General features: G+C 41.2%; 1 protein-coding gene across 8 annotated transcripts in view; it reads left to right on the forward strand.

Annotated features, from left to right (window-relative positions):
- The window catches only part of SDK1 (sidekick cell adhesion molecule 1), a 393,578-nt gene that overhangs the window by 309,801 nt on the left and 58,335 nt on the right, over positions 1-25,442 (forward strand). For all 8 annotated transcript variants that reach the window (XM_080556193.1, XM_080556194.1, XM_080556199.1 and 5 more), the window contains 8 exons: positions 365-515; positions 2,414-2,651; positions 8,216-8,331; positions 8,597-8,786; positions 10,789-10,887; positions 18,918-19,112; positions 23,114-23,315; positions 25,318-25,421. In XM_080556193.1, the coding sequence (XP_080412319.1) occupies positions 365-515; positions 2,414-2,651; positions 8,216-8,331; positions 8,597-8,786; positions 10,789-10,887; positions 18,918-19,112; positions 23,114-23,315; positions 25,318-25,421 (1,295 nt within the window). The remainder of the gene's footprint in view (positions 1-364; positions 516-2,413; positions 2,652-8,215; positions 8,332-8,596; positions 8,787-10,788; positions 10,888-18,917; positions 19,113-23,113; positions 23,316-25,317; positions 25,422-25,442) is intronic.

Raw genomic sequence — 25,442 nt, forward strand, 5'->3', positions numbered from 1 at the left:
TTTTTATATTGACAGGGAATGAGAATATCTGAAGTTTGATATTTTAATACCTTTCTGGATGTATTGTGTAAGTGCTGCAAGAGAAAATCACTTACAGCTAGCATAAGCTCATCAGACTTAGCATAATTAACGTGAATTTCTCACACAAATACCTAAGTTTCTAATAGACCCTAAGCTAATCTCATTTTCATTTTTTTAAATACCTGAGAGGATCAGAAAACGGTTACCATCAACCATTCAGCGGTGAATACAAAGGGGACCTACGCGCGATGACCTTTGCAGAACATTTAGAGAGACCCCATTTGTGTTTTCCCACCCTTTGGGTGTTCAGTGCCTCTCGTTGAGCCTCATCCCTCTGCTGCAGGTTCCGGATGCGGCAGGTGAACGTGGTGGGCCCCAGCCCTCTGAGCCAGCCCTCGCGGGTTATCCAGACACTGCAGGCTCCTCCGGACGTCGCCCCTGGGAGCGTGACCGTGCGCACGGCGAGCGAGACCAGCCTGTGGATGCGCTGGGTGGTGAGCCGTCGAGTGGTGACGGGGGGGTGCCAGCGCCCGAGGCGCGGAGGCGGTCCCCAGCTCAGCAATGCTATTTTTTTTCCTTGCGTTTGGCATAAGGAGTGACGGCAAAATGATTTCCTTTTTCAGAATACTCGGAAATCTGAGACTTACCTTAAGTGCCTTATTAATCACTTAAATTGCCTACTGCCACTGCCTCTGCCACTTCATCAGGGGAATATATGCCTGTGTGTAAAGCCTCGGCTTTTGAGACTCTAGTTCCACAGTCTGGGTCAACATGTGGGACAGAAATATAATACTGGAGCCAATTTGCAGTTTCCTAGGGCTCAGTTGTTTGCTCTGTATAAAACAGCCACCAGAAGGTACACACAGGCCATTGACAGTCATCCTGCCTGTACTGAATAGCTGCAGTTCAAAGACAGCAAAGTTTGCATGTTACGCTCCTGTAGGAAGATATTTATGTGAAGGTTATGGAGTTATGTGATAAAGTGTAGACACAACAGATTAATTGCAAAGATGCAGTGACTGATGACGCTGTTGTGCCCCTTTGACTGTCTCACCTACCTGTAGGGTGGCCACACTGGGACTTGTTTGGCAATTAACCTGCTCCAGAATGGTTTTTCTTCTCGCCTGTTAGGTCGGCTTTTCCGCTGGGGTTACTGTGGTGTGAAGCTGATGAAGCGCAGATTTCCTTTTGCCCAAACGTTAGCTTTTCCATGCATAAACTCATTACAGCTGGAAGTCAAAATCGGGCTACAGAAACAGGAGGGGATTTCTCCCATCAGTGAGGAATAATTCTAAATTGTCGATGGAACGGGAGTTAGTTCTGAACCTTGAAAGCCCAAAACATCAAACGCGAAGGCATCACCTCAGGATGTGTAAAAAAGCCTTTGTAGTTCATTTGATAGGACCCACGTAACTCCTTCATGGCTTTACCGTGTGAATAACGTGCCCACGTTGTTAAACCTTTGGTACTATAGCCAGACCTACGCGTCTTACATCAAAATTAACTCAAAGTTGTTTTAGAGACTTTTGAAAACTTTTAAGATTGTGTTTCCTTGCTGTACTATCTGGGAGCCTGGTTTCCATGAGTCCAGCTGTGCAAGGTTCAGAAGGAGCAACAGCCACAGCTAAAAATGCCCTGGCATGCCTTTTTCATGCTTGATAACATCAGCATTTGAAAGTGTTTAATCTCTCTTTTTCAAGACCTACAGGTGAATCTGTGTCCCTCTGGGAGCTGGGAATTCCTTCCTTCCAACAGAATAAGGGTCACATTTTTAGCCCTGCTTGCCTGCGGGATATAGTCTTCTAAGCTGTGAAATGTTAATGTATATCAAACTTTGCCAGTGAATCAGAACTGAATCTCAGCCATCCGTGGCATCGTGTAGTTAGTTTTATGAGGAGAAACTTGAAACTTCACGAAGTAGGCTAATTATTTCATATTTTAATCTCCCAAATTGCTTGAGGAGTTAGAATACTGGAATAAATCTCTGCTGATAAATGAATAGGGAGAGAGTCAGTAAAAAAGTTTTTTAAAAAATACGATAAATGAATTTGTCACATGCTCCAGCAATTTATCATTCATTTCCATAATTAATCACAAAGCCCTGAATATATTCTATTGGTATCATCTCTGTTGATACACCCACAACAAGTGGCACAGTTCTGTCAGCATATCTATGTGGCACAAAATAAAGGTAAAAATTAAAAGAAAATTTCAAGCAACACAGAAATTAGAGAAATGAAAGATAAATAAACCAGGAAATCAATCCCCCTTTCTGTTTTGCCTTCCTGTGGCCTTATACGAGTTTAGACAGCCTTGGCATACACCGTGGAAAGCCCTGGCAATGTGTTCTGTGTAGTAATATTGTGCTTTTCTTTGTCTGTTTCTGTGGCAGCCCCTCCCCGACACACAGTATAATGGCAATCCAGAATCGGTGGGGTACAGGATAAAGTTCTGGCGCGCGGATCTGCAGTCTCCCACCCTGATGAAGGTTATTAACAACCGACTGGAGAGAGAGTACACGATCGAAGATCTGGAGGAGTGGACAGAGTATGAACTGCAGATCCAGGCTTTCAATGCCATCGGGGCGGGACCATGGAGTGAAGTAGTGAGAGGTCGTACACGGGAGTCTGGTAAGTCAAAGCACGGTGTCTGCTGTGAAGGACATGCTGGAGAATTTTCAGCATTTTATGCCTTTTTGTTCAGCTTTTTTTTTTTTTTCTTGTTGATCCATTAAATCAAAAATGAAAGGAAAAAAAACAATCTCTAGACGCACTGAAGGCAAAAAGACATATAGACATTTGAGGGAGTTTATTTATTTATTTGTTTTACTCCTACCATGTTTTCATGCATAAACCTGCAGGTTGTTTATTTAAAGCAAATAAAACAACCTCTCCCCACTCCTGCCCCAGTTTGGCAGCATAACAGGCAGCACGAGAAGCTTGTGTACAGCCTTCTCTTACTGAGCAGCCATCTCACGCTTCCTCTCCCTTCCTAGTAGCTCCATTGCTCCTAATTCTCCCCCTTCCCCTATCTCCTTCTGGTCTGGGGCAGGTTTTCTGGCAGTTACGGTTATCTGGAATTTAATTTCAAACTCCAAGCATTTCTAAAAGGGCAGAAATTATTTTAGAGAGCTGATTAGCCACATAGAAATAAGATAATTATCTGAGCTTTTGATGACACATTTTCAAAACTACCTTCTAAAATTGTGTACACAAGGTTATATAGACATAACCCTCATGTAGACACAGAGCGTGGGTACTGTACTGTCTAGCTGATTCATCCATACTAGCATAGAGACTTCAAATATCATAAGCAAACTCACAATTTCAGGCAACAGTAAATTATTGTTAGCTCAGTAGCAACAGTAAAGCAGATCTTGAAAAGCTGCTCTCTAGCTGTTATCTTCCACAAAACCTATTTCCAAACCTGCCCTACATGCACCTGATAAATTAAAATTTATATTGCAAGTGAATAATTAAAAAAAGGATGACACTTACGTTTTAAAAGTTATATAATAAAAGCTCCTTGTGACCTATGTTTATGCAAGGTCCAATGCTGATATTTTTTCTTACTATTTTTTCTTGTTTTTCTTAATAAAAATGTTTTCCAGTTTATTCTTATGCATACCCTACACTTACAGACACAGGGACATGCATGTTCCCTCTGTACCACGCGGTGTTGGTTGGCGTGAAATGGGAGCACTGTGTGCAGTGCACGATTTGGTCTGCTGGTTCAGATAACTGTCCTTTGAACTAGCTGAAAAGAAGGCCAGACAAAGTCATCCCCTTCCATTAAAGTGCTGCTTTTTGGGAAGTAGTAATTGGAAAGCTATTGCCAGAGGTATTTTAAACAGGGCATGTTTGTACTGGAGTTAGAGATAGCACGACCCAGACAAAATAGTTTTGAAGTGTTTTGTATCGTAATAAAAAGATACCACATGCTCCATTTTCGCCTTTCCACTACTCTTCAAACACTTCTTTTGAAATGCAGTAAATACTAAGATTAAGTGATTTCATAAAACCCTAGGATTATAGTGCTCTTGCTCAGCATCTAAAGATCAGAGGTTGCATGTGTGTATTTGGCATTTTCTCTTGTGGTATTAAAAGAAAGTTGACTTGAAAATGATTATAGGAGGAACACTGAAACCAGGATCAAAATAATACAAAGCTGTGATCTAGGCATAAGGACTCATTTGTTTTTTTTCATGTATTTTCTTTGATACTAACATCTGATTTCTTGAACAGAGCAAGTCAGGGCTCAGCCTTTTGGATGTATCTTTTTAGACTTGCAGTATACAAAAAGCACTATACAGTGGCAATCTGCATGAGAGAGGGAATCTGCAGTTAACCTGTACGTACCACAAAATGGGGTTAAAATAGAAATAAAATTATCAAAAGCTGAAGAAAGAGGTCAAAACATTTTTTACATCTGTCTTCTGAATTATGAGAAAAATTACATTTATCACTTAGGCTTTCAAAGTCCTTCAAAAGCAAGTCTCCTAAATATTTCTTTTTCCATTTTATAGATACAGACTCCTAGGAAAGTGGGTTTTGACTGATGCTGCAGATTTTAAACATCCCTCACAGTGGGCCAGAGGTGACATTGTCCAAGATGGTTCGTTGGCAGAACTCACAGTTCTGGGTTTTGCACCATCCAAGGAGCCTCAGACGTTAGAGTCCAGGCACTAAATTAGCTCATGCTATCTAATGACCGTGCAGTCACTGGAGTCCAAAATCTGTATTAAAAATAAAGCTGTACTGTGATATGAGATCTTATCACTAATAGCTGAGCGAGCACACACACTAACAGTAAAGGAGCAGGCTGGTAAAGGTATTCTCCTGATTCTGGAGTACTTGAATTTGAAACATCTTAAAACAAGGAAAAAGAGAGAATAAATAATGCAGTGTGTTTGGGTGATCCAGACTTAAAAAACAGTTGGGAAACCCTAAAATGAAATTCTTGGGTACAAAAGCTGTAGATGGAGGGGGATGAGGTAGGATTTTTTAAACAGGACAGGCTTTACCAATCTAAAATGTTTTTTAATGTTAGAAATTAAATAACTCATTTGATTTTACATTGTAAAATAAGTGCAGAGTAACAAGCTGAATTTCCGCTCTACAAGCTGAAACAGTAGTAGGTATGGTATAGAGAAAGCAAGAAAATGTGAAGACTTCTGATTTATTAGAGCAACCATGACAGGGCTGATGTGTTTTAAACACAAACCCTCTTATTTTCAAACAGTTCATCTCAGATACACCTAGCCAGTTCCTTAATATTTTCTGGCATTCAGCTGCATGAATGTGTATACCCGTCTTCAAAATCAGCTCCTACACAGGCACAGTCACAAGGATCAATCTCTGATGAAAGTCAGAGACAGACTTTTGTGAAGCAGTTACCGTGGTGCATCAGTTGATAATTCAGATGTGGTCCAATGTCACTGCAAGATTTGTCAGTTGATACAAGCTGAGAATGTGGCCTGCAGTATCTAATTTTATAGGCAAAATGTTTGTGTACTGCAGCTATGGTACGTTTTTGCTATGGAGAGAACCACTGTATCATACAATCTAGCTTTCCTAGCCAAAATTCAGACTGTTTTATTGAAAGATGCTTTTGGCCCAGTTAGAGACATAAACCAGCATCATTTGCTGTATATTAAATATGGTTATATCAGCTGTAGAAGGAGAACGCACGATCTTGGATGCCAACACAGATAACCTTAAAAACTTGTTTTCCTATTGAAGTTCAAGTGGTTCATTTCCTTAAAGCTCTGGGATTTTATGGACACTGTTGCTTGGCTTCTGCACTGTTCTTTCAGGTTGCTAATGAAAACTTTGCTTTGGAGCTTTTAACTAAGTCTTCAGTGCAATAGTTAAGGAAACAGCATTAGAGAATAGAGTTTGCAGAGGACAGAAGGATCTATATGCCTCACTCAAGTCACTAATCAGTCTTAGCAAACTATAATTACTTTGAAACAGGATATCCTAAGAGAGTAGGGAGGTCAAAGAAATGAAGGTTACATTTCAATTCGTTTTTAAATGGCTGATCAAACTGCATTACCTGACAAAAGATAGGCAACAATAAGATCCATACTATCAGTTGGAGGCCTGGAATTCATACATTCATATTAAAATAAAATTCTCAACACCAATATGAGAATAGCAATGCAAAACTAACATGGAGCAAAATACTTGATCAACGGAAGTATTTTTGCCATTTAGATGTTGGGTTTATATCCTCCCCAGCGAAAGGGGGAGTCAGCTGCTCTGACTGTCACTGGGAATTAAGAGGAGTCTGAGCTAATAAATCTTCCAACAAACCATTCTCTCCTTTGTTAGCTTTAGAGTCCCCCTGCCAGCAGCGTGATTGTACACACACCTCAAAGAAAGCATGCACGCAGGGCCAGCCCGGGCACAGCCTTGACCTTTTGTGAATTCGGGAAATCTCGTGGCTGCTGATCAAAGAGAAAAAGAAATATTTGTAAAATAAAGGAACTTTCACTCTTGAAAGGATTCAAACCAGATAAAATAAAAATAAATGTGGCTGGAAAGGCCTTCTTTCCTCTATGCATTCTGGTTTCCTGCGACCCACCTCCACCCTTTCTCTCTCCAGAAGTGATTCATGTGGGAGTAGCTCTTTGTGAAGATCTACAGATAAAGTTATGGCAGCTATCCAAAGACATTCATGGCTCCTGGCAATCTATTTTCCTTTAACATAATTATATCCTTGTGGGGGATAAATCTAGGAGAAGATTAAAAAAAAAGAAGAGCACTTCAGCGTTGGAGGGGGAAAAAAAATAGGATTTTAGTCTGCTGCAGTGTCATGTGATGGTGCTCTGTTCCTCATGTCCCAAATAATTGGTAACAGGGAAATTGTTTCAGAAATGACTATCTCTGTGGTTAACCTTGAGTGCACAAGGGTGGGGACTAGTGTCTTTTTTTTTTTTTTCCATTTATATTAATTCCGGTGTCATACTCATTATCTTGTTCATGTTGCTAGGAGCTTCAGAAGCTAGCCTTCAAAACAGCTGATCTGTTCTTTCATTTGGACAGCACTACTTTTGGCAGAGATTTGTGCTCCTTTTGTGATATATTCAGCACCTAATCAAGCCTTACTGTCCATAAGTACTTGTGTAACATAACTTGGTGAGTGTTCTCTTGAGGTCTGACAGGTGTATCACGCTTTAGGAAAGATTGCACCCTTCAGATGTTGGAAATGCCACAGGAAAAAAGATGTGAAAGGGCAGCATAAAATGTGAACTCTTAAAAATAGCCTCCAATTCTGCTTGCATAACACTGCGTGCTATTAAGCTTGCCCACAAAAGCTTGCAGTTGTGTGGTGGTTCTGCAGTGGTTTGAGTTTTAATGGCATGAGAAAATGCAAGTTTGCTCCTCTCTCGAGTCAGAGAAAATTACAGTGTTCCCGTGCCATCAGTTCTAATAATGTTTCTAGTTTCATAAGAGCCAATTTTGCAACATAAATGAAATAGGCATATCTTTCATTTACACCATATCAGTCCCTGAAAATACACCTTGCGTTAATGTATCTGTCTATAATTGATATATTGCAAATGTTAAGCACCATCACATAATCAAAAGGCTTAGAGGTTAAAGCACTTCTTACTGAACTGGGAGGTCTGGGTGCAGTCCAGTGGTTGGCATTATTGCTAACTCTAGACAAGATGCTATAATTTCCTTTTCGATAATATAGGAAGCCAGGGTGGCTTAAAACTTCATGGTAGAGCAGATCATACTGTAAGATAAACTCCCATTCATAAAGATTTCTAGCTTTTGGCATAGGGAAATAAAGCATAAGGAAAAGAAATACTAGGAGATAGACGTTTGTAGAAGTCCAGCAATTTAAACTTGATTCTAATTACTGCAAATATATAGAACCTCAAGTTTATTCATGTCTGTCTATATTTACTATTCTTCTGTAGACTGTGATTAGCATTGAGTGTTTAGCTCTTTACATTGTGATTTCTGAGACAAACTGGTAAGAAATTGTTAAGTAGGCTGAAATGTAAAGATAATGAATACTAGAAAAGAAGGGATTGTCCAGAACATATTCAAGTCCTTTGGGATTAGAGTAGTATTCTAAGGGATCCCGAAACAATCCCAAGCAGACAGGGAGATGGAGCAAAATGATCTGGAATGTCTTACCAATTTCTGCTGTTGGTAATGCTGTCTGATTCTAGTTCCCTCTGCTCCTCCTGAGAACGTGTCTGCTGAAGCTGTGAGTTCAACCCAGATCCTTCTGACATGGAGCGCAGTCCCTGAGTCAGAGCAGAATGGTCTCGTCCTGGGTTACAAGGTATGCAAGTGGAGTTTCATGTTTTCTACGTTTTTAAAGCACTACCTGGATACGTTTTTGCATTTGTAATTTATTGTTCACTTGGGGGATGTTAATATTATCCATAACTCAACCAGATAAGATATCAGAAGCGTGCTGTTTTTGAAAGGGGTGATTGGTGTATTTAATCTCATTTTATATCTTGTGAAAAGGAAGAATCTAAAATGCATACCCTTCCTTCAGTAATATCTTTTTCTTTCCGTATTCATATGCATTTATTCTACAGATACTTTTCAAAGCAAAAGATTTAGACTCTGAACCAAAGAGCCAAATAGTGAGAGGTAACCACACTCAGTCTTGCCTGCTGTCTGGCTTGCGGAAATATGTGCTCTATGAGATCCAGGTCTTGGCATTCACTCGCATTGGAGATGGAGTCCCCAGCTCTCCTGCAGTTATAGAAAGAACCAAAGATGATGGTAAGTGTACGGGTTGCCAGAATAAGGGTCTGTCTTGATCCAAATTTTAACTCTATTTTCTTTTAGTGATGCAGGTGTAGAAGACAGCCCACACTAAGACTTTTTGGATTTTTTTTTCAACTTTGAACTAAAAGGACTTGATCCTTACCTAATATAACTGTTCCATCAATCGTGGGATGAGAATTGGCAAAAACATCAAAAACCAAAGTCGCCCATTTCCTCTTTCCCCACAGCTGATGAAGAGGAAAAATTCTTTTAAAATTATTTGTACTCTGAAGCTTGAGGTAGACAATTTCTATTGAAAACAATTTATAGAGCCCAATTATAAATGTCTATTGAAGTTCAATCGTGCTCTAAAGAAAAAGTAGAGTGCTACAATTGGAAGCAATAAACAAATCTGGATCTGATTGGACTGAAGGAGAGATGTGGAATTTGCTGCTTAAGTAATCCATTCTCGTTTTTTTTCCAAAAGAATAAGGCATTGACCGTGGAAGGTATCATACCAGCTTCCTTTTGTAATTCCCTCTAGTGCCTCCCATGAGCTCAGGGACTCTGGAGTGCAGTTTGATGTGCTGAAAGACCATGGGCAACCCTCCTCACCCCGGTTCTGTTTGAACACACCTGCAGGGTGAGAGCATTCCTGCTGGTGGAGCTGTACAGAAATTTAATTCAACTCTTAAAACATCTTTTGCTTTGCAGATGCTGTAGTTGCTTTTAGTTTCATTACCTTTTTGCTATTAAATGAAGGGTAGTATCTGTGCAAGAGGCTTCTTTTTATTACTCCCAATGAAGAAAAACAAACATACAAATCTCTTTCTTTGTCAAAATGTTCCCAGTAGAAATGGAATAAACATTGGTATCTACAAGCAAATTCTTTAAGGCTATTTGGTTGGGCTGAAGTACATTCAGACTCCCGGCTTAACCAGACATTTTCTGCAGAGTGCAGGGAAGGTGCGAGAGCATGCAGGGACAGGAATGGGACAGAACGGGGACAGCAGCTCCCAGGCATTTCTTTTAGCCGTTTTCTCAGCATTCAGCCTCTGTAGTGACATGGCTTTTCTTTGAAAGGAAACAAAGAGAAATTGCTGTTAGCAGAACTCTGCAGGGAGTAAAAGAGCACTCATGGAATTGTATGTATCAGACTTTAATGAGAAATATTTAAAACTGTTTGTTTAAGATAACCCCATTATAGCAGTTCCCTCCTTAAGTGCATGTTGGCAAAATGATACAAATTGTTCTTCCATCTCCGTACTCCTGACATAAATATGTTGTGTCTCCTCTGGGCTCAGCTTAATTAAAAGTATCATCAGGGGTAACACGCAGGTGGAATTTGTGCTGAAGGGGAAATTCTGTGGATGCAAATGTGTGAATTAACATCTCCTCACCTTGCAAACCTGGAATGGTCAGTGCAGCCACCAGCCATCCGTATTAACGTGCACCTCACCTGCCTCGGGTTCTCTTGCTCAGACCTATGTGTTTAAAATGCACGTGTAAAATCAGAAGGCAGTTCAAAGCTAGCACCGATGACACAGAGAGGAGATATTATTCAGCTCCAGCAGGTGTGAAGTAGATTAAGCTGACACAACTCCTGTCCGTAAAGGCAGCTCAGTGACTTGCTTCGTGGGATGTGCTCGGTTATCTGGTGACGAGGCGGCGATGCGGCTGGCTCGCGGGGGCTCCCCGCTACACCACCAGGAGATAACTTGCAGAGGTCAAGCTCATTTGTCAGAGCATCCTGGTAAACTCATTTCACATGTGCAGTAAAACACAGTAGGGTGTACTAGTTCTGTATTGTGCTTGGAGTTCGTGGGTGCTGGAGGCATTCGGCTGTGGACAGGATCCCTCAGAGTAAATGTGTTATGCATGTACGTGGGCGCTCCTAACCATCTATTTATTATTGGCGTGCTATACCTTGGGCTGCCTTCCGTGTAAAATAAACAGAAAACTTGTAATTCCTCTGACACACAATGCCTGCTAGCGCGATCTCTGTTTCTCTTTCCAGCCCCCGGGCCGCCCGTGAGGCTGGTGTTCCCCGAGGTGAGGCTGACATCGGTGCGAATTGTTTGGCAGCCACCGGAGGAGCCCAACGGAGTTATCCTGGGTAAGAGGGAGCAGCAAGCCCAGGGCTGGCAGGAGGGGGCTGGAGACCAGAGCGTGCTCTATGGATGTTGGGTTTTCCTTGCACATCGGATTAGAAACCACACATAAGCAGATCCATGGCTAAAGAAAAGAAAATAGGCTGGTATATCAGCCGAGAGACACAGTACCCTGTGGTGAGGAGGAAAATTCTGCCAGGCTCTGTGGCGCGTGTTTTCCTGAGTCAGAATTGCATTTCATTCATGGCACTGTGTTTGAGTTGTCATCTCTCTTTCCATCTGCATTTGGATTTGTAACCTGCTTGGCTGGGCTGTTTGGCAAGCTGCCTGTTGAGCGACAGCAGGACAGAGTTGGTTTTTCCCTTCCTTCCCCTAGCTTGCCTTTGCCAGGCATCCCTAACTTGTCATTTTCACGTGTGCTTCTGTTTTACTGCTTCCTTCAGGTTGCAAGGAGTTAACTCACACTTGGCTTTTTATTGAGGTAAACCAGGGCAGCAAGGAATGACAGGAATTCATGAAAAACCTTCTTACCTTCCTGCTGTTGTAACTCCTGGGTTGCCTTTGCACCAGGAGTATACCAGCAGCTACTTGTACTTTTAAAACATTGAGGGCTTTTACAATGCAATAATCTATTCTTGCCTCTTAAATTAACGTAGCTAATATTTACATGATAATTTTGTCTGTGTCCTGTGCTGATGTTCAACACATTTTATGATAGTCTTAGTGGGTGAGTAAGGATTATCCCTCTAAATATCCCTTTAAGTAAAGGACTAGTCTGTCTTTCTGTTTAGATCCTGAGTCAAGAAGTCGGAGTCTTTGCTTAGGTGTGTAGTTTCTCACAGGGGGTGCTCAGGAGGTAATCCTGACACCTGAAGTTGCAAGGAAATCATCAAATGGGGTCCAAAGGCAGCCACTGCAGGGATCTTCTTAGCACAAGAAAGAGAGTTTGTGTGAAACTTGGCACCACTTAGTTGTCAGAGACAGATCAACGCAGGGTTTCTCTGCAGCTCAAGGAAGCTTGGCTTCCAGGTTGTCTTCTGGGTTTGATTTGTTGTGTTTCTTTTAAGGAACTGTGTGTCATCTAAGTTTGCTCTTAGTAGAGACTGGGATTTGAATCACAGGATGTGGTTAAGGAGAAAAAAATTCATTTGTTACAAATGATGAGAAAGTGCAAAAGATATTTTGCTCTCTGGACTATTGCAATGTCTCCTGTTTCTGCATTTGGTCAGCCTTATTTTCTGGAGTTGCAAGCTCAGTGGAGTAAGAACTCTCTTTCAATTCATCTTTGCACGGTGCCCTGTGCAATTCATCCACTCGTTCAATTCTTAGTCGAGTGCCACAACATTGATAACAAAATCATACAAGTATGGGGCTGGAAGGGAAGGTGAAAGGTGTCCCTTAGCACGCTTGTCATGTTTAGCATGTAGACTGTTGTCTTCTATATCTTGCACAGTCCGTACTCAGTAACACATCGCAGGGTACCTGGTCCTGTCTTGTCTTTTTTGCAGCACTGGTGTTGTAATGAAGTAAGTTATGGCCCGCTGTTAATTTCTTCCCCTTTTCTGCAGTACATCTCAAGGTCAGTCCCTCTTCTAGGTGTACATTAAGCTTTTTCTTTGTGAGCGTGATATTTTGCATGTATTTTTATTGAATTTCATCTTACTGATTCCAGACCATCTCTTCTCATTAACAGGATCACTTCAAATTACAGTTTTGTCCTCTGAAGGGCTCGCAACTGCTCACAATTTGGTTTTATTTTTGAAGTTTGCAAGTAGACTGGCAATTCCATCAGCCAGGTCACTAACGGAAATACTGAACAGAAACAGACTCAGGACTTGTTCTCGTTACACATTACTCAATATGTCCTACCAAAGTGTTAGCAAACTGTTGCTAACAACATTTTGATTTTTTTTTTTTTTAAGTGACCAAGGCAAAATGTGCAGTATTTTTCTTAAATTCTGTTTCTCTAGTTTGCTTTTGACAGGGCCATGTGGAACCATATTAAAGCCTTACTTGAAGTCAAGGTGGATCATATCTACTCTTCCCACCTGACCAAATTACACCTTCAAAATGGAAAACAAATTATTTGATATTTATTATTTGTTCCAGGCAAATACATATTAACTGTTCCCTGGCACTTAATTATCTCATGGATGTTTATATCTTTCCTCTTTTTTTTTTTTTCCAGGATCTTTCTAGGTATTAAACTTTAGCTTAATTTGTTCATAACTCCTTTGTTTTTTCTTCCTCCATTTTATAAGATAAGGTACTCTGCTTGCCCTTCAGTAATATTCTGGCATGTCACCTGCCCTCCACAAGTTCTTGAAGATAATCACTAATTATTCAGAGATGGCTCCAGCTAGTTATATAAGCACTGCAGGGCAAATTTCATCAGGCCTTTCTGACTTGATTACATCTAGCTTAGCTAAATATTCGTTAACCTATTCTCTATTCTAGCCTACATCCATACTTCTATTGTTGTCAGTTTTAATTTGTGTTAAGTATCTAGTCAATATCAACGGGTTTTGTGTGAAAGTGAAGCAGCAGAGGTATCAGCCTTCTGCTCTTTTGTGTCACCTGTCTTGTGTTCATCTTTTATTCCCAGTAGTTGACCTCTCCTTCTGTCTCTTGTATTTCTAATGTATTTCTAAAATCTTTCTCACTGCCTTTGCCCTTTAAGTTATAACTCACTGTGCACTTTTAGCTGTTCTGATTTTGTCCCTACATGCTAGTGCTGTCTATTTATACACTCCCTTAGTAATCTGTCCTGTTTCAACTTTTAGTACAATTCAGATTTGATTTTCAGGTCATTAGTGAGGTCTGAATGCAAACGTACTGGGCTCTTAACATCATCTGTCTGCATTGGGATAGTTGTACCTTTATTTTTGTTTCTTTTAAAACTGTCAGCTAACCTGAATTCCTTTTTCCCTTAGAATTCCTTCCCAGGGGGCTTTACCAATTCCCCCAGTCCACCTCTTTGAAATCCATTGTCTTCATTCAACAGTTTTCACTCCTCTATTTTTTTGATAGTAGAAAAACTGAGGTTCCTGGAGGAAGTAGTTAGCTGCCAATGTCAGAGAGAAAAGGTAAAAATTACATTGGGTACTTCTGTGATCTTTTCTAAGAAGCGAGGGGTGCTCCAAAAATAGCTTAAAAATAAAAATAAAAATAAAAATAAAAACATAACATTCTAAAGGTTGCAAGTTTATTTTCTTTCTTGTGCACTTTTTAAATCTTATTATTGCAATGAACTTTTGAAAGAGCGTTGTAACCACCACCCTCTTGCACATTGAAGTAGAATTACTGGAAAATAATAAGTTAATATTACTTTGCAAGGTGCCCTGTTATATGCTAGTGGGGTTTCAAAGAAAAAAATACTTTTTTCTTTTGCAAGAGCAACTTATATTCACAGCCTTTGAACTAATGTTCCTGCTCTGCTAGCTTTGTCCTCTGAGTATACAAGCACCTTTGCAGCTAACATTTTTGTAATCTATATCAAAACATGTTCCAGCATTTCAGAGAGAGATTAGCAGAATGAAATACTGGCAGGCACCAAGAGGGAAAACTACTTGTTTGTTTGTTTAAATATTTTACTGTAGAGAACTGCTAGATATTTCTACTTCTCCTTTCGGGAATGTTACAGTAACCATCTGAGGCTTAACTCTGTCTTCTTTTCTGCGCTCCATTCAGCTAGCACCCAGCATAGCTCCTTCAAACACTGTTAAAGGAAAATGATGCATTAATGTGCATATATGCAAGTCTATCCATGAGCCTCCCCTAAAAACAAGAGCTCAGCCAGCATCCTTCCTGGTTAGTATTCCTCATGGTAGGCTTGTATTTAGCGTTCACCTGAAGCTTATTGCAAAAGAGTGTAAGAACTCCACTGAGAATTAGAACCAAAATTGGATGTAATCCATGTTTGCAAATGCGTATTTTGATCCTAGGCTGCATTTGCACACCCGCTGGCCCTTAAACAGATAAGCAGTAAAATCAACAAACTGGATTGCTGCTCCACTAGGCAGACCGTAACCTCCCAGTATCGTTTGGCTTTCCCTAAGTTCTGTGACAAATTAATAAGTGTTTGTATCTCTGCTGCACCATGGCCTGCATGAGCGGGTGCTGTCAGTTCTGAAGGGCTTTGTATGGTGATGAGCTTGAAAGCTTTTTTATATTCATGGTGTGTTGTCATCTTCCTGCCTGTTTGCTTTGGGGAATCTGCTGGCTGTGTTAGTGACCTAACATTTAACAGGCAGTTCAGACTGTTGCCATTTATTGAGTTCAGAAAGCATAGCTCATGGAACTGCTTGCAGTTGTGCAAAAAATACTTAAGAAGATGCTAATGCAAAAATAAGCCTTGTTTCAATGAATAAACAAACTCCTGAGGAGCTGATCTTTCAGGTTTTTTGTTATGCTACTTTGTTCTGGTGAACAGCAGAAATCCCAATAACAGAAAAGCTTTGGGATCTAATGGTATGTAGGGGGGGAAAAAAAAAAAGAAAAATGAAGAAAACAGTACATATTCCTCTGACTGACCGTCCAGACAATTAACATTCTGTAAGATGCTCCTTTCCTAGAAAAGTTTGCTGTGATCACCTTTTAAAGATTTCACTTTTATTCATAACCTTTGATTTTACTTTTTTTTTTTTTTTTTTATCTAACGTATCTGTAACATCGTATTGTCATAATCTAGTAAGGGAATGTAGCTTCCTTATTCATCCACTGCAGTAATCACAGGTATTGCCTCTTACATACTGCCTCAAGCATACATTAATTTCTCTTTGAACACTTTCCATTTACCTCTATTGATTTGCCTCGTTTAATTTCACCCAACATTTCCTGTCTTCTCCCCTCCCTTGTTGCTGAAATTCATCAACTTAATAATTTTATCTTTTTGATCTTGTGTTAGCCCTAATTATTATCTGAGCTGTGGTTTAATATTACATCTTCCGTGTCACTCAGAGCAGTGATTTTCATGACAGAACTTATCTTGGCTGCCCAAATTGTCTAATAGTGGAAGGTGGTGTAGGGGATCAAAATTAAGATACTGAGTGTGTCTCGGGAGGTTTGTTAGGCAGCAACAAGAGCGAGCCGAGCTCAGATGCAGAGGCTGGATATGTACCTTTGCCTCACGCTGAGGGAAGTGTTGAGTTTCTGAGGAAATATGTAAAGGTGCAGGCTATGGTTGTTTAAAGTCTTCCTGAGATACCCAGGAAAATAGATATTTGCCCCAACTGCCAGCCAGCATGGCACGTGTAGGGGAGGGTACAGCAGTAGCTGGTGCTATTTTTCAAAGAGAGGGACTGAAAGAGAGTTTGCAGAACTTGTCTGAGACGGGGTGTGACAAGAGATTTCTTTTTTCTCATGGCTAAATTAGGTTTTACATTAGCCAAGGATCCACTCCTGTGTAAGTTGTCATGATGGCCTAGACAAGTGTGTGTTCCTTTGCCTGATCTGTGCACATTTGTAATTGGCTTTCTAGCATGAGTACCACCATTTAGCAGTAAATAGTTGTCTTTCTATTTCCTCCTCACATTTTAACTACACTTCATATTTTAGAATGATTTAGAAAAGAGAGAAAATTGCTTGACAATGATATTTCACAGATATACTTATCTTTTAATAACTAGATAAATCAAGTTTTCTATTCTTTTAATACTGTCTGTTTCCCTCCAGGTCTTATTCTTTACATCTTAAGTCGCTTTATCAAACTTCTTTAGCCATCTTAGTTGCTTCTTCCTTCGTCTTCCCTGCTGCTGTAAAAATTGCCCCAGTGCTTTTCTCTTTCTATTTTCCCCTTTATTGAGATCTTACACCAGGGTTCTCACTCCTGTGTTCTGCACATCTGTATAAAAAAGAAAGATCCTAATGTATCCGTTTCTTCCCTCCACTGCTTTCTATGTTCCTGTGGACTTTTGCAAAAGATCGAAATGCTGTAGTATTAAAGATACAGGAATATTGTGATGAAACATATGGGACCAGCAATGGGAGAGCTGGTGGGTGAAAGAAGATAGTTTGCAGGAGAGGAAATGAGATATTCAAAGTGTAAGACCCTAAGACTTTGCTGGCATGTAAGCATGCTCAGGAGTTCTCAGAATCAGGCCACATTTTATGTATTAATCCAGCATCATCCACCCAGCTGTGGACAAGTTGGTGTACGAATGTACCCAGCACTTAGACCGCGGCACTGCACGGGGATACCCACGGCAGCATGAAATGAGCCAGCTCAGGTGCTGGAAGCTTTCTGTTCCAGGGGCATGTTTTCAGGTGTGGGTGGCTGCTGCATATTGGGGCAGTGCAGTGACACGGCTCTGTACCAGCTGTAACCACAGCTTGCAGGAGCTCAGGCTGAAGCCACAGGTGCTGTGAAGGCCAGGCTGCTCTTAGAGGTGGCTGTGCAGCTAGGTTTGTTCTATGTAAGGCAGCTATGGCTGTTGCCCTCCATCTCCTAACAGCTGCGGAAGAAAAAAAAGGGCAAGGGAATGCTGGGGCTTCATCAACAACACTGTGAGAATCAGCACACCAAAATTATTACCATCTGTATCCCAATTAAATTTCACTGTTCATGAGAGCATGTACCACACACAAGTACGGCGTTTACTCAAGAGAGCGCACAAACTCTGTGTCTTTCCCCATGAATGGGCGTGTGGCAATTGTTGGATATTCACAGTGAAAAATAAATGCCTTTGATTTTGTCTAATAGCTACAGGTAAGATACAATGCGCAGTTTTCATGCGCTGACCTTCAAGAATGGAGCACACCAAGTTTGGCTCCTCTTGTTCTTGCTACAGCCAAAATTTGGTGGGAGTTCAAACTCTAGCTGGGATATTAATTCCAAGAGAAAAAGATGGTCTCAGGTGTCTGCAGACCCCTTTGTCTTTCGGAAGATGAGCAGGCGGTTGGCAGAATCATGTCATGACTATTTTGTTTTCAGCTGCTCTGATTTGGATTTGCTGGCTGCCCTCTGCCCTGCGTAACTTCATGAAGCATTTAATCATACAACTGTATTCAGCTTGAGTAATAAAGCCCCACACCAGTTCTGGTATTAATTGATTTTGGAAGTTAGCAGCTGGACTGAAAGTTACCATCAAGCTCCAGAAGTGAGAGCCTGATTCAATTGCTGGATGTACAGAATGGGTTTGAACATTTGGCAGGCCCTCTATGGGGGCCAGTTGTTGCTAGCGGTGCGTGAGAACTCTGGATGCCCTCCTTTGCACAGTTGTATCATTAATAATACACGCTAAACTGTGAGCTCGTAATCGTCAGGCAGGCAGGTTGGAATGAGGGCTATCATTTGCAGGCATCCACAAAATTGATTATTAAGTGCAGCATGATTTAAGCGGGACCTCACAGCTTGCAGGCTTCTTCCTTGGGGTGTGGACAGGGACAGCAATGTTTAAAGACAGAAGGAAAATGCTTTTATTGCCAGTCCCAGCCTTCACCGTACAGTTACAGGGGAGTGAGAGAGCTGAGATAAAGGCAAATGCAAAAAGGAGGGGCAAGCATTTACTTGGGTGTTATGAAGGCTGCACAGTTTGGGAATCCAACAGCCGAAGAACCTTTAGTTTCAACAAGTGCTATTGTGGTGTGTGTAAGAGGGAAGAGCCGTGCGTGTGCGTGTTTGGGCGGAAAGCTGAAAGAGAGAGTGTTGTCTTGAACTCGCTGAGCCAGGTGAGATGAATTGCATAAACTATTTGTTCCATTGCCTGCCCAAAAAGGTACAAGTATGTTCAGGAAATATTATACGTTTTTGTGTCTTGTTGGGATGAAGGATGGAAAGCGAAATCAGTTCCAGGGCAGATAATACTGAATGGACCCTTGTGTGCGCTGCAGTGTGTAATTTCCCCATAAGGTATTGCACCTGACTGTGGACGGCTGGCATATAGCAGAGTTTTAAAGCCCTAAAGGAAGCAAATTACTTAGTTCTGGTCCAGTTAAACAAGTAATTACAATAAACTAATAGTTTTGGTGCTCTTTTGTTCCTGCTAGAAAAACATCCTAACCTCTCTACTCTCTTCTGTTGACACTGTGATTTCAGGTTATCAGATCGCATACCGCCTGGCCAGCAGCAGCCCTAACAAGTTCACGACGGTGGAGGTTGGTTCAACAGTCAGGCAGTTTACTGCTACAGACCTCACCCCTGAGTCAGCATACATCTTTCGGACGTCTGCCAAGACGAGGCAGGGCTGGGGGGAGCCTCTGGAAGCCACAGTGATCACGACAGAGAAGAGAGGTAATGCTTGCAGCCACAGGTTGAGGAGCTTTCTGTTGCATGCCTGAGAGCCTGTGCTGCACTTAGGGGAATTTTAATAACAAGCTACAGCCTGTACACCTCCTCCTTCTCACGCCATAAACCTGCTCCAAACCATAGCAACATCATGATTTTAGAAACCTGGTGAGCAAGACAGACTTTTATGAGAGGCAGTTCTTCTAACCTGCCGGGCTGTTGGAGATTGATTTTTCCATCAGCTGCTATATTGGCCATATGCAGCCTCCTTCTGCAGTCAAATAGTTTTATTTTTTTCAGCTTTCTTCTTTTCTAGAAAGATTGAAAGCTTAAGAACGTAAATGATGGATGAATTACATTGATTAGGGAACACAAAATGAGAGTCGGTGATGTTGCAGGATTTCTTCATGTGGCTCCTCCATTATACCTCAGTCCGACCTAGTGTGTTAGTAATTACTTTGGCCTTTTCACTGCTGTAAACTCAAGCAGAGTGTTTGCATCTGGATTGTCCAGAATTTTTCTACTTCTTGTATCAGGCGTAAAATGGTTATTCACATTCTGCATCCTCAAATTCTGTTCTGTAGGGAACCTACCTGAAGAAAGTAAGAGCTCCATGTACGCGAATGAATGCAGATGCTATGATAAATGTATCAAAAAGTGAAAGTTATAAGTAATATAAGTTATTACAGTATCTGGTCTGCATCATTGCTTGTTTCTAATGCATTGGCTCCTGTAACAGCTCAATTATCCAGTCATAGAATGGATCTCCAGAGCTAACAGTTAGAAAAATTTTATTTTCTGTTTGAGAAGATTTTTTTTTCATTCAGAGCTAAAAGAGGAGATATTAGTAGAGAACAAGAGTGTGGGCTTTATTTTGTTCTTGCGTTATATGCCATGTTCCACTGCAAAGCATTTATCTGGTCTCGAGCTGGTGAAGTCAACACTAGCTGGGGCAATGTTACCAGCCTCACTCCCTTGTGCATCATTGGACTTCGTGCCATGTGCCACCTTGATCAATTGTACAATTTTCATATTGATTTTCAATAAAACTTCACCCTCAAATATTACTACCATACAACTTCCATGATTTATAAAAACACCGTTCAGAGAGAAGCACACTTCAGCAGGTAGCTAGAGCAGACCTCTGTAGACATCTTTCAACTATTGTTAGCACTTTTGTGTGTGCACATGGTCTTGGCTGTTGCCCAAGACTTGCACTATAATACTACAAATAATATTAATTTTTGGTTCTTAAAATATGACTACCAAGCAATCTCTCATTAAAAGTCCTTTCTACACTCCACAAATTAGTTAGTGCAAGAACAAAGATTTCACATGCTATTTGCTCACATCTTCCTTACTCTTTTCCTATAACACTTCTGAAAAAGAGAAGTCATTGGCCTGATACTCAACCACCAGTAGGGAAAACGGATGGGTTGCATTTCAGCTACTTAAATCCTGTGTGGTTGGTGTTAAAATCCCCACCAACATAGCTCGCCAGGTCACATGCAGCCTTCCCAGTGCGTAACAGTGCAGTCCTTAGAGAAAGAACCTCTAGAGCTGTATTAGGAAACTTAAAGTGCCTCTGCTAAAGATACTGTCCATCAAGCAGATTTATCAGCTCAAGGTTTCTTCCACCCCTGTCTGACTGCTGTCAAAGTGGAAGTTTAAAGTCAAATGTATAAGTTTCAGGGGAAAAAAAAAAAAAAAAAGGCATGCCCAATAAAGTGAATACTCAAAGCTCAGAGCCTCTCCTTTTCAACAAAATTTGCTCAGATTTCCCAGGCCATGCACAGGCTGTTGCTGGATACACAATAGCTCAAGGCAGAACTCCCAGCTCCACTGCGGGAACAATGATCCCTTGTTGCTGTCAGTGCTTTAGGGTTATCTTGAATAGGCAAGTCATAAAATAAAAGGAACTTTCTCTTTTTGATGGATGGCTCTACTGTGTCTGTGCGCGTGCTATGGAACTGAGTCCCAAGGCACTGAGAGTTAACTGAAGTGATCCCATATGTAAAGTGTAGAGAGAAAAATGTATAATCTTACATCAACAAGATCAGTGTGAGGAGATGATAAAGAAATTTATCTAGCACAGCTATTCTGTGAACAAGTAAACAAACAAACAAGCCTGGAACTTGTATACATAATAAATATTCTAGAGTAAAAAGATACTTACTTTCCATTAATAAAAACACATTAATATCCTTGTTGTCCTTGATAGTGAGGTAAGCAGGCATGAAAATTCCCTCAAAGATCAGCAAAATTGGTCACTTATTCTTGCCCTTTAAATTCCTGCAGTAATCCCAATATAAAGCGTTATATTTTACAATGATACCTCTGATTTACAGGTCCTGAGCTGTATTGTAGCTGTATTCTCCAGACATGCTTCTGTAGAGCTCTGGATCTACATAATGGCATGATACCCTTCAGACTAGTTAGCACCAGGGACCCAGGCAGAACTGAGTCAGAAGATGTAAATGTAGCAAGAAATTAAAAGGAGTCCATTGAATCATATGGCCTGGCCTTACATTCCTGCACAAACAGCTCACCTGAACATTTGCTTGTGGCTAAATTCCCATAAATAAACTCTTTATACTAATGCTTTTGTACAAACAGTCACAAAGTGTATCTTGCAATATAGGAGATTTTAAGATCTCCCATTAGCAGCAGAAGGAAACCCAGTCATGGGAGACTGACTGCAAGATCTGACCTGCCCAAAACTGCAAGCTGGTTAAAGCTTATCAGCAGAAAGTATTAAATCCCCACATAACACTCACTTCCTTTGATAGAATAACCCTGAATACCTGTCTCAGCCTGTCAGTGTAAGGCATTGACCTTTTGCATTGTACTCTGGATCGCAGGCAGCTGGCACTGAGGGCTTCCTACAGCTAATAGCTTACAAATCTTTTGGCACCGATGACAGCAAGAGCATGCTGCAGAGAGGTGCCAAAACATATAGGAAATGTTTTTAGGGGATGGCAAACAAATAATGTGCTTGCCATACAGAGCTGTGAGGAATCATGCCATCAGAGGGATGTTTATGGAAACGAGTGCTGATGAAGTTGAATTGAATTGCTTCTCAAAAGCAAGTCACTGCAGTGTCTCCAATCAATTTCTGCTTTATTACATGCCACACATTTTAATCAGAATCAATAATCTTCATGATAAACAATTAAACAATTATTCCTCACTCTATAGAGTTTCTCTATTGAAATCGATGGAGTGCAGAGACACAGTGATGGGAAAGGAGATCTATATTGAAACAGTTGGGGACTGGCATGCTCACACCTGCGTTGCCATTCCTTGCCTTGTCTAAAGGTGTACTGTTGATGACTTCGGGGAGATCTCCCTCAACATTGGCACTGGCTGGTCTGACTTTGCAGATTCGAAGTTAGTAAATGAGAAGGGAAGAAGAGGGGAGGTCTGGAAGTGAACTGAAGCAGGTATTGGGATGGACTGTAAGTTGTGGACTTGGACTGTGCTACACACCAGCCTGTTCCAGCTCATCCCTTCCTCTTCTTCATGCCTTGACTGGGGAGCAGCTGGCAGAAGAGGATGCAATGTAGCACAGAGAGAACACAGTCCCCTGGTACCAAGCAGAAAGCACAGGTTAAAAAGTGAGCTAGTTTACAGGCAAGATCTGTCAAAGAGCAGTTGTACCTGGGAGCACACCTGAGTTTCATTAAAGACTTCTTTGGTTTGCTTGGCTGCTGCTCCTGATGCTTCTTCCTTAACCTGCCAGGTTATGACCCTCAAAAGTTTGAGGTCTGCTGCTAGCAAAGTGTATGTTCAGTTATGACCTTTTATGCAGGGAGATAAGAATCAGTTTTACTGCTCATCTTTTCTGCAGAAGGTTAAGGAATGGGATGGCTTTTATACTTCATGGGGCAAATCCAAAAGTTCAGTCTCCTGTGGCATTACCACTATGAAAATCCAATTATGCTATCACATTTTCTATTAGCTTGAATAGCCTCTCAAGGCAATACCAATTTATGGTTTAATTGCAGAACGGCCAGCACCTCCCAGGCAGCTGACGACCCCCCAGTCGGATGTGTCAGCACGGAGCCTGCAGTTGAAGTGGGTCCCTGGAAGTGACGGATCTTCACCAATACGGTATTTCACGGTGCAAGTGCGAGAGCTGCCAAATGGAGACTGGCAAACCTATTCCTCTTCGATCAGCCATGACGCAACATCCTGCATCATTGAAAGGTACCGTATGAACCTGGCATGGAAATTCCAGTGCTTTCCACTTAGAGCAGTTAGAAGGCCAAAGCTAGCATCACTCAGCTTCACGGTCTTTTTGAGGGAGACAGGTTAAGTGAGGGTCACCGATCCCATTGTAGAGGTGGTGTTATGAAAAGCAATTCAGAGATTTGCTGAAGGTCATGCAATAAATCTAATTAAATTTGAATTGCAGTGCATCTTTTTGAAGCCCTTCTGAAAGCTCAGCATGGTAGATAATGCTACTCAGGCTAAAGCATATGTAGCTATGCAGTGCTCTGTAAAATACAACTAGTAAAAAATCCTTTCTTTAGTGACTGATGTTAAAATCCACTCTTAATGCTGCATTGCAATTATCTCTATATAAGCTTTTCCAGATGAAGTGAGAACCATTTTTATCTGTGTTTTCCATACTGAAGTTTATAGATAGCATCAGAATGTCTCAACTTTGTTATTCAGGCTTCATTATATCCTCAGCAATGCTGTTGTAATTAAAGTCCTTGTAACATCTGTGAAAACAATTGAGTGTCTATGAGAAGGTACTTGTTTTGCTGTCCATTTCCTCTATTGACCAACTAGTACAAATCAGATTATTTCTGAAAGGCTGAGAGCTTTTGCAAAATACTCAGCTCAAAGCATTCAGATACAGATTTTTCAGGTCTGTTATAAAAATATCAGTGGCTGTGACATATGGCTGCTCTCTGGTCATGTGCCAGAAGATGCAGATACATTGGTATCCTTTTGTCTGACTGTGCAGAAAAAAAAAATAAAGAAAGAAAAACTGACAATTATTGTACAGATATAAACCTGATTCATTAACCCTGGAGGTGTTATACCCGCCCTGAATTATACCCAGTATCTTTCCAGTCAAAACTTCTAAAATCAAGGAGACCAACTGTGTCCTTTAGACATGACATTGTCATTACTGAAAACAAAAGATCTGTATTTCAAGGAAGATGATTCAAATTATTAAAGTTGCTGTAGGTAAGTAATGGTGCCCTAATAGGGTGGTAGTGCTGAAAACGTTCTTCCCTCCCTTGCTAAAAGCATTTTCTTGTGAAAGTTCAGAAGAGTAGTATGTGCATGGTGCTAGAGTGCTGCCCATCAGAATGCATTATCTCTTGATGTTTAATCATTCCTTACAAGCATCTTTACTTGGGTTGTAGTCAGTGTTACATCTGCCAGCTGGTGGCTAGACACTTCCAATTAATCAGATAAATCCCCCATAACTTACAGCTCTGCATTTCTACTCTGCATGTGAATCAAAAGGCAGCCTCCCCCACACCTTCTCCCTGCCAAACCAAGCCAGAAGAATCTTTGCTAAGGTTATGTCAGCTGGAAATCGCTCTTTGCATATCTTAAAGCCCTGTGTCGATAAAAGAGCTGCAGGGAACCTGTTGTTACTGTCTTTATTAAATAATCTAGGTAATAACATTAATTTAAAATTCAGTAGGAATAAAACACGCTGATCACACGGCGTGCTGTAGAGGATTAGTCAGAAGGCTGGCGCTCTGAATTCCAATGCCAACTTCATCCTGACTCACTGGCTGACCCTGCTCATCACCTGCCTCCTCTGTGCCTGTCTTCCCTCTCTGTGCACTGAGGATGAGCAAACCTGCTGGTGTGTTCAGAGGATATCTCAGGCAAAGCTTATGCAGCACCATGAAAGCCAGGTTTTGCATCCCCATGCAGCAGAGCAGTCATAGGTTGCTCCATGCACTGCACCTTAATGGCTGTTTTCTGGAGTGTGATTCAGCTCTGAATCCACATGTGTTTTTAAGAATTCAGGCCCAAGGCAATCTGAGAAGATGCTGGTGGCACTGAGGGTGTGAACACCCCCACGTCCTGGTGAAGCTGGGGGAGGCTGCAAAGAAAAGGTGGCGTGGGGAAGAGAAGCTGCCAATGGGCAGGCTGTCTTTAGAGCTTGTTATGAAGCAATTTGTGATGATGCATGGAGATTTCGTAGATGCCTTATTGTTATGTTCCACAGCCTGAATCCATTCACCTCTTACAAACTGCGAGTGAAAGCAACCAACGATATCGGAGACAGTGACTTCAGCACGGAGACTGAAGCAGTCACAACTCTGCAGGATGGTAAGCACAGAGGAGAGGCAG

Source organism: Anser brachyrhynchus, assembly GCF_964034855.1.
Source record: "Anser brachyrhynchus genome assembly, chromosome: 15".
Taxonomy (NCBI): Eukaryota; Metazoa; Chordata; class Aves; order Anseriformes; family Anatidae; genus Anser; species Anser brachyrhynchus.